Raw genomic sequence first — 12959 nt, 5'->3', positions numbered from 1 at the left:
ATTAGGTCACAACTTGTCCTTTGTGAAAGACTGAGGCCCATTAACCAGTGCTTGCAGCACACACACACACACACACACACACACACACACATATACACTTTTTTTTAAATTTTTTATTTTTTGAAACAGGAAGAGGGCATCAGATTCCACTACCGATGATTGTGAGACACCATGCGGTTGCTGAGAATTGAACTCAGGGCCTCCAGAAGAGCCATCAATGTTCTTAACCACTGAGCCACCTCTCCAGCCCCACAACAAAATTTCAAATGAACTATTTTTACTCTAAAGCAAGGTGTACATTGTTGCAACAGATGATCCGACTCTGCAGAATCACGGGTGTGATGTACCATCTAGTTCAGAAGTGATAACTACAGGAAATAAAGCGTTAACATCATGTAGAGTGAATCTCAGAGTTCCGAGATGGGTGAAGGGAAGCTGTCTCAAACGGAACCCACCAAGTGGGACCTGGCTCAGAAGGACCAGAGCAGCTCACTAAAGCCAGCACCCGAATCCAGGCCCCAAGGCTGGCGCTTTACCAGTTGGCTGCAGGGCGCCATCCCTTCATTCCGCCTATGCTCCTCCAACCTCCAAGCCGCCAAAGGAAAACCCAGAACCAGGGTGGAGACTCCAAGTCCCTCCTCCGGCCCGCCCAGAAACCAAACCCCGCCCTCGCCCCACCCAGGACGCCAAGCCCCGCCTTCTCCGGGTTCCCCTCTGCACAGGCGCAGAAGCTCCTGCGTGTGGAAGCTGCGGCCCGGCGGGCGGGGTGAGTTGGGGCCCAGGCTTTGGGGTCACTGCAACCACTGTGTCTTCGCTTGGGCAGCGAGGTCTTCTTGTTAGGTGAACCAGCTTAGAAAGAGTGGTTTCCTCGCGTACCTTCGCGTCCAGATTCATAGAGGCACCGGGGCGGCCTCCCGGGCCGAGTGCTGGCGGCAGCGGGAAGAGCCGGGGTCGGGCAGGCAGCCGGGCCGAGTCTCGTCTTCTTGGTGACCCCGGCGTACAGCGTCCGCTTGTCCCTTCGGGGGTCTCTCCTCGCAGCACATTCCGCTCTGTTAACTTGGGGTGCGTCTGTGGCCTGACGAAGATCCTAACCACAGCTTTCTGGTAACATCAAATACTAGGTTAGGGGTCGATCCTACCTGAGTCCACGTCCGCCTCCCGGACTTCTGCAAGTCACTTTACCTCTGTCCAGTTCCAAGTGTGAAATGAGGATGATGACAATGACATATCTCAAAGTGCTTGTGAGAGGTTCTTAGAATTGAGTGTTTTGAGCCCGGGTATCGAAAAGGAAGATGTTTGCATTTCCTCTTCTCACGCTAGAGAATAGCAGCCCAAAACTTAAAAAAATATATATCAAAACAAAAAACATTTTGACATAGGATGCTCTTAGCCAGTTGCAAAGCATAATATTGAATACGTTAGCTGTATATCCCGAGTCAGAGAAAACGCAGGTGCTAGATAATATTTAAATTAAACGTTGGAGTTGTTGACTCAGCAGGTCGCCAAGCCTGAGGGTTCAGTCTCCTGGACCCACGTGGTGAGAGAAGCTACTCTGACCTCAGTAATGCAAATCGAAACACTAAACGCGTGCACGGCCATCCATATAAAATACATAAATAGATTTTTTTAAAAAAGAAAGTTGTAACGTTTGATGTTTGGACCCCCCCCCCACACACACACACACAATAGCCAGAACATATTTGTGGTGAAGTTATTAACAAGTCAGGCCTGAAACTTCTGTCCTTTGATGGGTCTGCCTGCCCTTGTTTGACATCTGGAAACTTGGAGTTTGGGAATGTTCTGATGTAGTAGTAATTGCTCCATACCCAACATTATGTTTCATGCCCAAATGACCAGTTTCCATGCTTCAAGTCTCTAGTGGGCTCCCTTGAACTCAGATTCGTGTTGCTTGCTAATTCCTTGTCTTACCTACCTGAGAGGGAGAGAATTTGTGGAAGTTATGGGAAAGTACCCTTTTCTATTCTAGTCAGGTTGCATGTTCATAGAATGGTCCATGAAATATGCAACCATGTGCTGAGTCCTGTGAATCCTGTTGACTCTTCAGTGCCAGGAGCGTCTTGGAGGTTTCCAGACACAATTTTGATAATGGAAAGCATTTGAAAGTCCAGTAGATGGATTTTAATGTTGTTTGTTTGTTTGTTCTGCCTTAAGTGGACTTTGTAAGAGAAGGTTACATGAAATTGCCACATTATGAGTTGGTGTATGTTCAGATACACTACATCTGCTAGAGAGATTTGAAATTGCCCCTCCCTTACCAGGACAAGTTTGAGACAACGTTTTTGAAAAAGGTAACAGGTTGTTTACAAAGTCTAAATCAAATACCTGGCTATGAGTATTCTTCCAGACGTCATTATTATCAGTACATAAATCTTTATCAAGAGTTTATCTGATATAGGGGGAAGTATATCATTTCTCGGGAGCTATTTCTTTCTGAGATTGTGTTAATGCCGCTCTCTATCCAGGGCTCAAATTAAAGTTAGTGGATGCAGGTTTGTAAATTTAGAGGTGGGAAGCCCGGCATGGCCATCTTGTTGTGGGTGGTAGGGCAGGTGGAGGAGAAACTGAAAAGGGTTTGAAATGGCTGAGTATCATGCACAGAAGTTGTCCAAGGAGAGGTGTTGGGGATGAGGGTAGGTCCAGTATGTTTTCTTAATAATTTCTTGATAATTAGATTTAAAAAAACAGTGAAATACATGTATATGTATATTTTGTATACTAGATAATATACATGTATACATGAATAATCTAGACAGTATACAGTTCTTTTAACCTTTGTAGATTTAAAAAAATCTTCATAATGAATTCTTGAAGAGAAAATATGGTAGCTTAAAAGGTGGAATTAATTTTTCTGTCAATGGTCCATTAGGCAGTACAGCAATTAGAGCTCTTAACTACTAGGTTTACTATTTATTTCTTGGTCCAATGTGGGTCTTTCAGCTGCCGCTGTCTGCATAGATGACAGGGTAAGGACAGAGCCCATAATAAGAAGCAGTACTTGTTTCGTTGATGAAAATTTTACCTTTGAGATGGTATCCATGCAGACAGATGGCATGTCTTAGTTCAGGGCAATAACAAAATTGATATCCACTGAGTAGCTTAACAGCAGACATTAGTTAGGGACTCAAGGTGCTGGAAGTCCTTTGCTACAGGTAAGGGTAAGGTAGATCCCGGTTTTAAGAAGCTCTATTTGTCTTAGCTCCCATAAATGAAGGGTCACTCTCATCTTCTCTTACTGGGGCTCATCTCCTAGTGCAGGTGAGATTTCAGCCAAGGGATTTTGAAATGCTTGGGGAATAAACACGGTCCATACTGGAGCAGCTGGAATGTGCCATTTGTGTATTGACTTTTTGAGGTAGTCCTGGGGCTAGGACCCAGGGTCTTACGCATATTTTACCACTTCACACTCAGTCCTGTATATCTATATTGTGGTCTATTTAGCCAATTTGTCTTCCTTATTTTCCCTCTGTATAATTTGACCAGTCTAGTTTGAATATGCATTAAACATAGGTTAACTTTGAAGATTAAAGTATTATTATTATTTTTCTTGAAACTTTTCAGTAAATAACAGATGCGGGTAAAAGATCCATCAAAAGATCTACCTGAGAAAGGCAAAAGAAATAAAAGAGCACTGCTCCCTCATGATGAAGACTCTTCAGATGACATTGCTGGTAAATTGTGATATCTGGTATCTCAGACAGTGGTGGGTTAAAGAAGTAGCCATAGACGCTTTTCAGTTAATAAAGTCAGTACTTTATTTTCACCGTTTTCTGAATAAGTCTGAGAACTAGCTTGTCTAGTTCCACCTACAAAGCTATCATTGGTGTTCTTATTGGAGTTTTAAGTTATAAGTATATTAAAGTTGTCATATGTTCTGTGTTTATCTTTCTTATGGCTTATTAAAGTTAAGTCTCTCAGCCATCAGAGGTGTGCAGATGGTGAACCTTTTGGTTTGGTAACTGTAGGTCTAGCGTGGCCCGTCCTACTCTTCCTTCCCCACTTTCTTCTTCCCCCTTCTTTTTCTTTTTTCATTTCTTTGGTGGTGGGTTTGAACTAGGGCAATGATCCTAGTTCCCCAGGGCTTTGCATGAGTTAGCTGAGCACTTTATCACTAAGCCACAAGCCCAGCCCACAAAACCCCCGCTCTCTCTTTGAGAGAGTCTCACTCTGTAGACCTGGCTGGCCTTGAATTCAGGAGATCCCCTTGCCCCCTTCCTCCTGAGCACGGCGTCTAAAGGTGTGCATCACTGAAGCTGGCAGAACTTGTGTCTTAAAAATGAACTTGGAATCTTTATTTTCTGTTCTTGTTGTCATTTAATAATTTGGAAAAAAGAGAGAAATGTTGGCTTTATATTACCAATTGTAAATTAGAAGGTTTCCATGTAGAGTTTTATTAATATTTAAAATATTAATACACTAGGCTGAGTATGGTGGTGCACACCCTTAATCCCAATATTCAGGAGGCAAATGCAGGCGGATCTCTGAATTTGAGGTGGCCAGAGTTGTGTTACTGGTTTTTATTTACTTAATGGAAACTGTGGATTATAACAATTTTATATTTAGGAATATTCATATAACCTACTTATCATATGAAATTTAGATAATTATATAATTTATAGAAAACGTGAAGGTAATTTACTTTATAACATACAATAAGTTGTTTGCATCTTCCCGTAAAATGTATGTGATCTTGAGTCCATCTACTTATTTCTAAGGTTAGCAATGATTTCAGTTTTAGAAGTCTGAGTGGTAGCATGACAACAAGTCAGAGTACTTATGTTGTCCCTCAGAAGCTATCCCATGGATTATGGAGAAGATAATGGCATAGAATGGCTTTTCACTTCAGAATTTTAAATTATAAAGTTTATACAAAGTAATGATAGCTTGTAAACTGTTGCTTTGGACTGTTGGTTATTTCTTCAACTTCCCTGAATGTCCCTTTCTTTAATGACACGGGTCCTTGATAAATATATATAAGATTTACTCTTTCGATTTGTTTTGCTTTTTCTTTTTTGAGCCATGGTCTAGCCCTGGCTAGCTTCAAACCCACCATGTAGGTGAGTGTATGAAGAATTCTGAAAGTTCTGGTTTCTGTAAGTTATAAGGTTTGTGTTTCTTTGTCCTAACAGTGGCGAAAATTGCAGTATAGCAAAGCTAGGATAGGTAAAAAGATTTTCTGTATTTTTCTGTTTTACTTATCTACTTACTGGTGCTAGCAAATGAGCACAGGGCCTGGTGTATGCTAAGCGCCAACTTTATCTGTGAGCTGCACTCCTAGTCTAGACAGGCATTTTCCTGCTATCTGTTCAGTGCTGAGTGAGGAGGGGCCATGTGGATATCTCTATGAAAAAAAAATTTATTGTTTTTTTTTTTTTTTTGGTTTTTTGAAACTTATTATTTCTTAAATGTATTATTTAATTATTTAACTTACTAGTTTTTTAAAATGAATTCTTTCAGCCCCCAGAGGTGTACAGATGGTGAACCTTTTGGTTTGGTAACTGTAGGGCTTGCATGGTGTATGAGTTTGTCTGTGCTAGCGAATGTCATGTGGAGGCCAGAAGAAAGTGTCAGGTCTCTTAGAACTGGGATTACTGAATGTTGCGAGTTTCCTGATGTGGGTGCTGGGGACCAAACTCCAGTCCTCTGGAAGAATAAGGAACTGCTTAAGGAACAGAAAAGACATTCAAAGTGCTTGATACATTATAGCCCTTCAGGAAATGGTAATCTTTCTTTGTTTGTTTTCCAGATAGGGTCTCACTATGTATCTTTGGCTATCCTGGAACTCACTATGTAGACCAGGCTGGCCTGGAAATCACAGAGATCCCCCGACTCTGCCTCCAAGTGCTGGGATTAAAGACATGTACCACTACACCTGGTTTAGTAAATATTATCTGAATTCTGTTTCTTATTTTGAACTAATTTTAGATGAACATGAATGTATAAGGAAATATAGATATCTCATACAGCCATCACTTGTGCTTTCCTGATGTTTAACATCCTGCGTGGCTCTAATATAGCGTTAGGTCTGATGGAAGCTGAGCTTATTGAGACATCAGCAGAGTTACATGCACCTTGTATGGGGCTGGTGTGTGTGCAATTGCAGTATTGTTTTATTTGTAGTTTTCTATGCCTCAGCAAACCATATCTGTGGCCATCTTGGAAGTTACCTATTTATAGCCATACTTTGTCCTACCCATAGCTCCTAGCAACCTCTAATCTCTTCTGTAATTATTTCAAGAATGTTACAGCTGGGCAGTGGTGGCGCATGCCTTTAATCCCAGCTGAATAGGCAGAGGTAGGCGGATTTCTGAGTTCGAGGCCAGCCTGGCCTACAGAGTGAGTTCCAGGACAGCCAGGGCTATACGAGAAGCTTGTCTCGAAAAACAAACAAACAAAAACCACAAACAAACAAAGAAACAAAGAATGTTATGTATATATCCTTCTGAGTTACTTTGTTTTTGAATGTGTACTTTTTAAGTTAGTATCACTTTAATGATAGAGACTTTTGCTTACTGTGTCAGTTTACTTCTGTGCTGTGGTACACTACAACCAGAATCAACTTGGGGAGTAGTGGGCTTATTTCAGTTGATAGTTTATAATGTGTCATGAAGAAAGTCAGGGCAGGAACACACAGGCAGCAACTAACACAAGGACCGTGGAGGAACGCCGCACACTGGCTTCTTACATGTGACTTGCTCAGCTTGCTTTCTTATACACAGCAGGGCCACCTACCCAGGGTGGCCATGCCCATGTGGGCTGAGCCCTCACATCAATCATTAATCAAGAAAATGCCTACAGACTTGCCTACCAGCCAATCTGATGAAGGCAATTCTCAACTGAGGTTCTACTTTCCAGATGACTCTAGTCTGTGTCAAACTGATTAACCAACACAGTTGCTAATAGTTCTTTCATCTAGAGAGAAAAGGTTTTCGTTTTGTCTCATGTCATTCAGTAGGTCTAACGTGCCAGCACATCAGTTATGCTGTCAGTGTGAATCATGTGAAGAAGGCAGTAGCTGAGACTCTGTGGTCAGTTTGTACAGAGTGTTTGAAAGAGAGAAGATTCTGTGATGGACAGCCAGTACTTCCTTCCGATGTTTGGTTGTGCCTCAAGTGTGGTTTTCAGGTAAGAAAGATGTTTATATGTACATGTTCTATTATCTTTAAAATGCTTTGTATGAATTGGACTTTTGGTTATATATAGGCCTTAAAATAGATTTATTTTACATTTAGATTGGTACTCCAAGATGGACTTAGGAATGTTAAGGAGTAAATAAATACATGTGATGTTTAGAAAGTAATCATGTGTGGCTAGTTTGAAAGGGAATCTAACACACTTGTTCTCATCTCTGGACCTGTCTTTGCCTTTTTAAATTTAGGATCTAGCCTTTTAGATTCCTTTATTCCTGTTTCAACCTTTTTTTTTTTTAAACTTACTTTGTGTGTGTGCATGCCACAACACAATTGTGGAGGTCAGCTTCCTGGAGTTGGCTCTCTATTTGAACGTCCCAAAGGTCAAACTCAGGTTATCAGGGTTGGCAGCAGGTTCCTTTACTCACTGAGCCATCTCACCAGCCCTAAACAGGAATTTTCTACTGAAATAAAAAGTTGTGGCACACATCCTGTCATCCCTGGAACTCTGGAGGCAGAGGCAGGTGGATCTCTGAGTCCAAGGCCAGCTTGGTCAACAGAGTGAGTGCCAGAATAGCCAGGGCCACACAGAGAAACCCTGTCTCAAACAAAACAAAACAAAACAAAGCAAAAAAACCCAAAAGGTAATTAATTAATTAATTAAAATCAGAGCTTGTGATTAATTCAAGAGAAAGAAGCCCTCAAAATCAATACTTCTTTTTAAACTGTCGTATCCAGCTTCATGGCCTCAGAGACTGGAGATGCTTCAGGCAGTATCATGAGGAAGGAAAAGTACATCCCTTTCTTTTTACAGATTTGTGACACTTTCCTAGACTTTCCCTCCCATGGAGTACTCATGAGGGAAATTACTCAGCTGGCCTTGTTTTCATTCTCAGTGAGGTTGGAAGGTGGAGGACTGGGAAATGTGTGTTTGAGAAGGGCAGTGCTGGCTCAGCACTGCTCAGTGTCCCACAGTATATAATATACAGGACGGTGAGTGTATGCATTCCTAATGACAGGAAACCAAACAGCTGTGGTTATTAGGCATACATATACAATGAACAGTAAGTTATCTACTTTTCAAATAATTAAAATTGGTAAAAAAAAAAAAAAAACCAAACTGTTCCTTCTTGCTTGAAATCAAAACTGTGCTTAAGTGTAATTTAAGATTTGATCAGTTTGATAGAAACTTATGTGTCACTCTGTTCATCTTCAGGGATGCGGTAAAAACTCAGAAAGTCAGCATTCACTGAGACACTTCAAGAGCTCTGGGACAGAGTCCCATTGTGTTGTCATTAGCCTGAGTACATGGGTCATATGGTAAGTTAACTTTGTTGGTACTGTATCTGCTAAAAAACCAACCCTTTGAGCATTACAAGTAAAATGACGATATAATATCACTGTATATACTTTTCTCTTATACACAGTCTGGAATGCTTTAAGAAAAATAATTTTACTCATGAATATAAAGCTTAAAAATTTAAAAAAAAGTACTTATTTCTGACTTTTTTTTTTTTTTTTTTTTGTACTATAAAGAAAAATTCTGCCGGGCAGTGATGATGCCCACCTTTAATCCCAGCACTTGGGAAGCAGAAGCAGGCGGATTTCTGAGTTCGAGGCCAGCCTGGTCTACAGCATGAATTCCAGGAGGATAGCCAGGGCTACACAGAGAAACCCTGTCTCAAAAGAAAAAAAAAAAAAAGAAAAGAAAAACTCTGTCTAGTTAGTTGAATTCTTATAGTGAGCTAATGCCGAATCCCAGTGTTCTAAGAGGAGGATAGTGCTTTAAGCACTTAAGTCTCTCAGAGCTTCTCTAACCTACACAGTGGTGTTTTAAAATATTCCTGGAGTTGAGTATGGTGTTGTACACTTGTAATCACAGCACTGGGAAGAAACAGGCAGCTGATTGTGAGTCCTAGGCCAGCCTGGGCTATATACTTTGTCTCAGAAAGACCAAAAACTGGGGCTAAAGAAATAATTCAGAGGTTAAGAGTGTTCACTGAAGTAGCTGGAGTGATGGTTCAGCAGTTAGAAGCACTGGTTGTTTTTCCAGAGCCCTAGGTTCAATTCCTGGCACCCACCCACAATGGTCTGTAACTCTAGTCTCAGGGAAGCTGGTGCCCATTTCTGGCATCTCTGGATAATGCATACACATGGAGCACAGACATATATCTAGGCAATACTCACTCCCATAAAATGAAAACAATAAGGTTTAAGCAACAACAACAAAAACAGCAGTGAAAATAGCCATGATGATGTACACATTTAATTCCAGTATTTGGAAAGCAGAGACAGGTGACTTGAAGGCTAGCCTAGTGTACATTGCAAGTTCTAGGACAGCCAGTGTTATATAGAGAGACCGGGAGAGACTTTGTTTTGTTGTTGGGCTTGTTCTGTCTTGTTTTTTGAGACAGGGTGATCTGTATAGATCTAGCTGTTCTGGAATTCAACCAGAGGGTCCTGAACTTACACAGAGCTACCTGCCTCTGTCTCATGTGCACTGGATACTGCCAAGAAAGGAAGTGTCTTAGTTATGGTTTTACTGCTGTGAATAGACACCATGACCAAGGCAAGTCTAATAAAGGACAACATTAAATTGGGGCTGGCTTATAGGTTCAGAAGTTCAGTCCATTATTATCAATGTGGGAGCATGGCAGCATCTAGACACATGGTGCAGGAGGAGCTGAGAGTTCTACATCTTCATCTGAAGGCTGCTAGCTGACTTCCAGGCAGCTAGGATGAGGGTCTTAAAGCCCATGCCCACAGTGACGCACCTATTCCAACACTGCCACACCTCCAAATAATGCCACTCCCTGGGCCCAGCATATAAAAACCATGACGGGAAGGAAGGGAGGAAGGAAGGAAGCCCCATGAATTTGGTACACATATATAAGTTGGTCTGTATCATTGCTCTGCATGAGACTGTGACATTTTATTACATTTAAGACAAAGTGCAAAATTTGAATTGAATGGTGAAGATCTGTATGAATGGTCCCTTGCTTATTTGTCCAGGTTTAGCTAATACCTTCCCCCTTTGAGTTCCTGGTTCCTATGCAGTTTAAAGACTGAAGTTGTCAAGTGCATACCTTAAATTATTGAAGCTGCTTTCATAACATCTGCTTGTATTTTCTATTTTTCAGGTGTTATGAATGTAATGAAAAGTTATCGACACATTGCAACAAGAAAGTTTTGGCTCAGATAGTTGATTTTCTCCAGAAACATGTTTTTAAAACACAAACAGGTAACTTAAGCAATTTGTTAAAGCAAATCAGATGAAAATACAGTGTTTCGTACTTTGCCTGGTAACCTTCACTTCAGTTCCTGGAACCCATGTGGTAGAAGGAGAGTCAGTATGTATGTGGTCACACGTTCAAGGGCATCTGTGTAGAGGCCAGAGGTCATACTGAGAATCAGTTCTTCCTTTGTACCGTGTGGGTCATGCGGATCAGACTTATGTTATCAGGTTTGACAGTGTGTTCTCTCAGCCCTGAGCTACCTTCTTGGCCCTTAAAATTACTTTGAAGAAATTAAGTGCTTGGAATGTAGTACCAGCAACTGAAAGGTTTTATGAAAATAGAGTTGTGATAAAAGGGTTTATTTCATTTATTTGCTTTTTTAACAGTGCTGGGTTTGATCCCAGGGCCTTGTGTAAGATAGGCAAATACTCTACCACTAAGCTACAGCTCAGTCCTTTAGTTGTCATGAAAGGCAAAAACAAACAAACAAACAAACAAACAGAAAACATAGTACAAATTGTATTTCTGTAGTCCAGTATGTAGTTGTCTTTGTTAGCTACCTGTCACTCTGAAGAGGCGGTCATGAGAAGCCAGAGGAAGAGGGATATAAGTCCAGACTCTGGAGTGCAAAAGAAATCATTAATTTGTTGCGTCTATATTAAACTCCAACCAGCATTTATGGACTAATTTTGTCTCAGGTATGCTGATCATGGCTCAAGTTCTGCTCAAACAAGGAACCAGGGAGATGTGGTGCAAGACCTGGAGTGCTTCAGCAATTGAGTGTAGTCTGAATGCTGTCTCTTGAGAACTGCACATTGTATTCACTTTTTTGACCACAAGGACACACACACAGTCATTTGATGCCAGCAGTGATGAGGAAACTATTTTTCTACATTTCTTACCTTAGGTTCTTGAAGTTCAAAATAAAGTCAGTGTGGTAGCCATTCAGTCTTTCAGATTTCTTGAACACTTAATTGTAGGAAAGGAGTATGTTAATTTTTCATTGCTGTGATAAAAACCTGAAAGAAACTTGTAAGCAGAATTTATTTTGCTCTCTTATATCTTAATTATATCAGCTGTTTCTGCCTATGGTCAGCCTGCTCTATTGCTATGGACTTACGGCAAGTCAGAACATCATTGTAGGACATCATTGTAGCCACAGGAAGGTTGCCTGCTTCATGATGGCTAGGAAGCAGAGAGATTAGGAAGGAAGAGGGAGTAAATTAGGAAGGGGCCAGGGCAGGATGCAACCCCCAAGGACATGCTCACAGTGACCTACTTCTTCTCCTGCAAAACTCAAGTTTCTATCACTAGCACATCCAGGCCAAGTGTTGAGCTTTTAGTGAGAATGTCGTATTTGTATTACTTTTCTAATGCTGTGCTAGAATATCGGCGAAGAGCAGCTTAGGGAAGAAAGAATTTATTTTGGCTTCTAGTTTCAGAGAGATAAGAGTCCATCATAGAGGGAAGAGCATTGAAGCAAGTGACAAGATTAGGAAACAGAGGCCACACCTTCAACTACAGACACAAATCAGAGAGTTAACTGGAAGTAGGGTCAAATTGACCTCTCAAAGTCTACCCCCATTGACATTTCAGCAAGGGAGGCTTATCATTTCCACAAACAGTGCCACAAACAGAACACAAACAAGTGTTCAAATCTGTGAGCCTATAGGGGACATTCTCATTCAAACCTTTGAGGTATTCTGATCATGACAGAACACAGGCTTTGAGTCAGGGGTCTGACATTCCGACTTGTCAGTCACTAGCTTTGTGACCTCGGGTGCTTATTTTGCTGCTGCTTTTTCTTCCTCTTAGCACATGCTTTTTTCTTCCTGGGGTACTACTGGGTGTTAGATATAAGCCTTAGGGATTGGAGCACCCACTACGTTTGCAGAGGCCCTGGGTTTGGTTTCCAGCACCCATGCGGCAGCTCACAACGGTCTTGTTACTGTAGTTCTGGGATGTCTGATGGCTTCTTTTGGCCTCTGTAGGCACTGCACATGTGTGCTGGACATATATGAAGCAATTAAAACAGTAATAAAAATACTTTTAAAAGAAGGTAGCAAGAGTCCACTCAGAGTTCTAACTGGTATTCAGAGCCTCCAGATACTCAGAAGCAGGTGTGCTCTTCTGAAAAGGAAACCCGCAGTGGATGATTGTGGTTTCTCCGATGATCTCTCAAAGGATGAACTGTGGCCAGATGGCCAGAAAAGACACCACTTCAGGTGTGGGAAGCTAACCCTTAGTTGTCTTTGAGGAAACTTTAGTGGCACCTAAGAAATGGGACTTTGAGCTAGTTTAAGAATAATGGGATATTCAGAATTAGAATGCTGGATAGTTTTGAATTCACCATTTCCAAAAGTTCCAACTGCTGTGCTTCTCAGACAGATTTGGTCTTGAATAAGATCCCGAGGCACATTGAAAGTTTGGGGATTTAGTAATTTGTCATACTCTCGTATGAAGTTTCAATATATTTTAACAAAATACTTTGGAAATAAAATATGATTATTGCTGTCAAGAAGGAATTTGGAGAATGGTTAAGGATAAAAATGGTTGGTTTTTTTTTTTTTTTTTT

The 12959-nt window shown here is 41.2% G+C and overlaps 1 protein-coding gene across 3 annotated transcripts in view; it reads left to right on the top strand.

The window, feature by feature from the left end:
- The first annotated feature begins 691 nt into the window (after positions 1-691).
- Positions 692-12959, top strand: part of Usp45 (ubiquitin specific peptidase 45) — a 67625-nt gene continuing 55357 nt past the window's right edge. For 2 of the 3 annotated variants that reach the window (XM_031366503.1, XM_031366501.1), the window contains exons 1-5: positions 692-766; positions 3580-3689; positions 6971-7143; positions 8365-8468; positions 10289-10389. In XM_031366503.1, coding sequence (XP_031222363.1) covers positions 3590-3689; positions 6971-7143; positions 8365-8468; positions 10289-10389 — 478 coding nt within the window. In that variant the 5' untranslated portion in view covers positions 692-766; positions 3580-3589. The remainder of the gene's footprint in view (positions 767-3579; positions 3690-6970; positions 7144-8364; positions 8469-10288; positions 10390-12959) is intronic. The other variant, XM_031366502.1, reaches the window with a different exon arrangement.

This window comes from Mastomys coucha, unplaced genomic scaffold (genome assembly GCF_008632895.1).
Source record: "Mastomys coucha isolate ucsf_1 unplaced genomic scaffold, UCSF_Mcou_1 pScaffold14, whole genome shotgun sequence".
NCBI lineage: Eukaryota > Metazoa > Chordata > Mammalia > Rodentia > Muridae > Mastomys > Mastomys coucha.
Note: the sequence above shows the minus strand (reverse complement) of the source record. Positions and strands in the feature narration are given on the sequence as shown.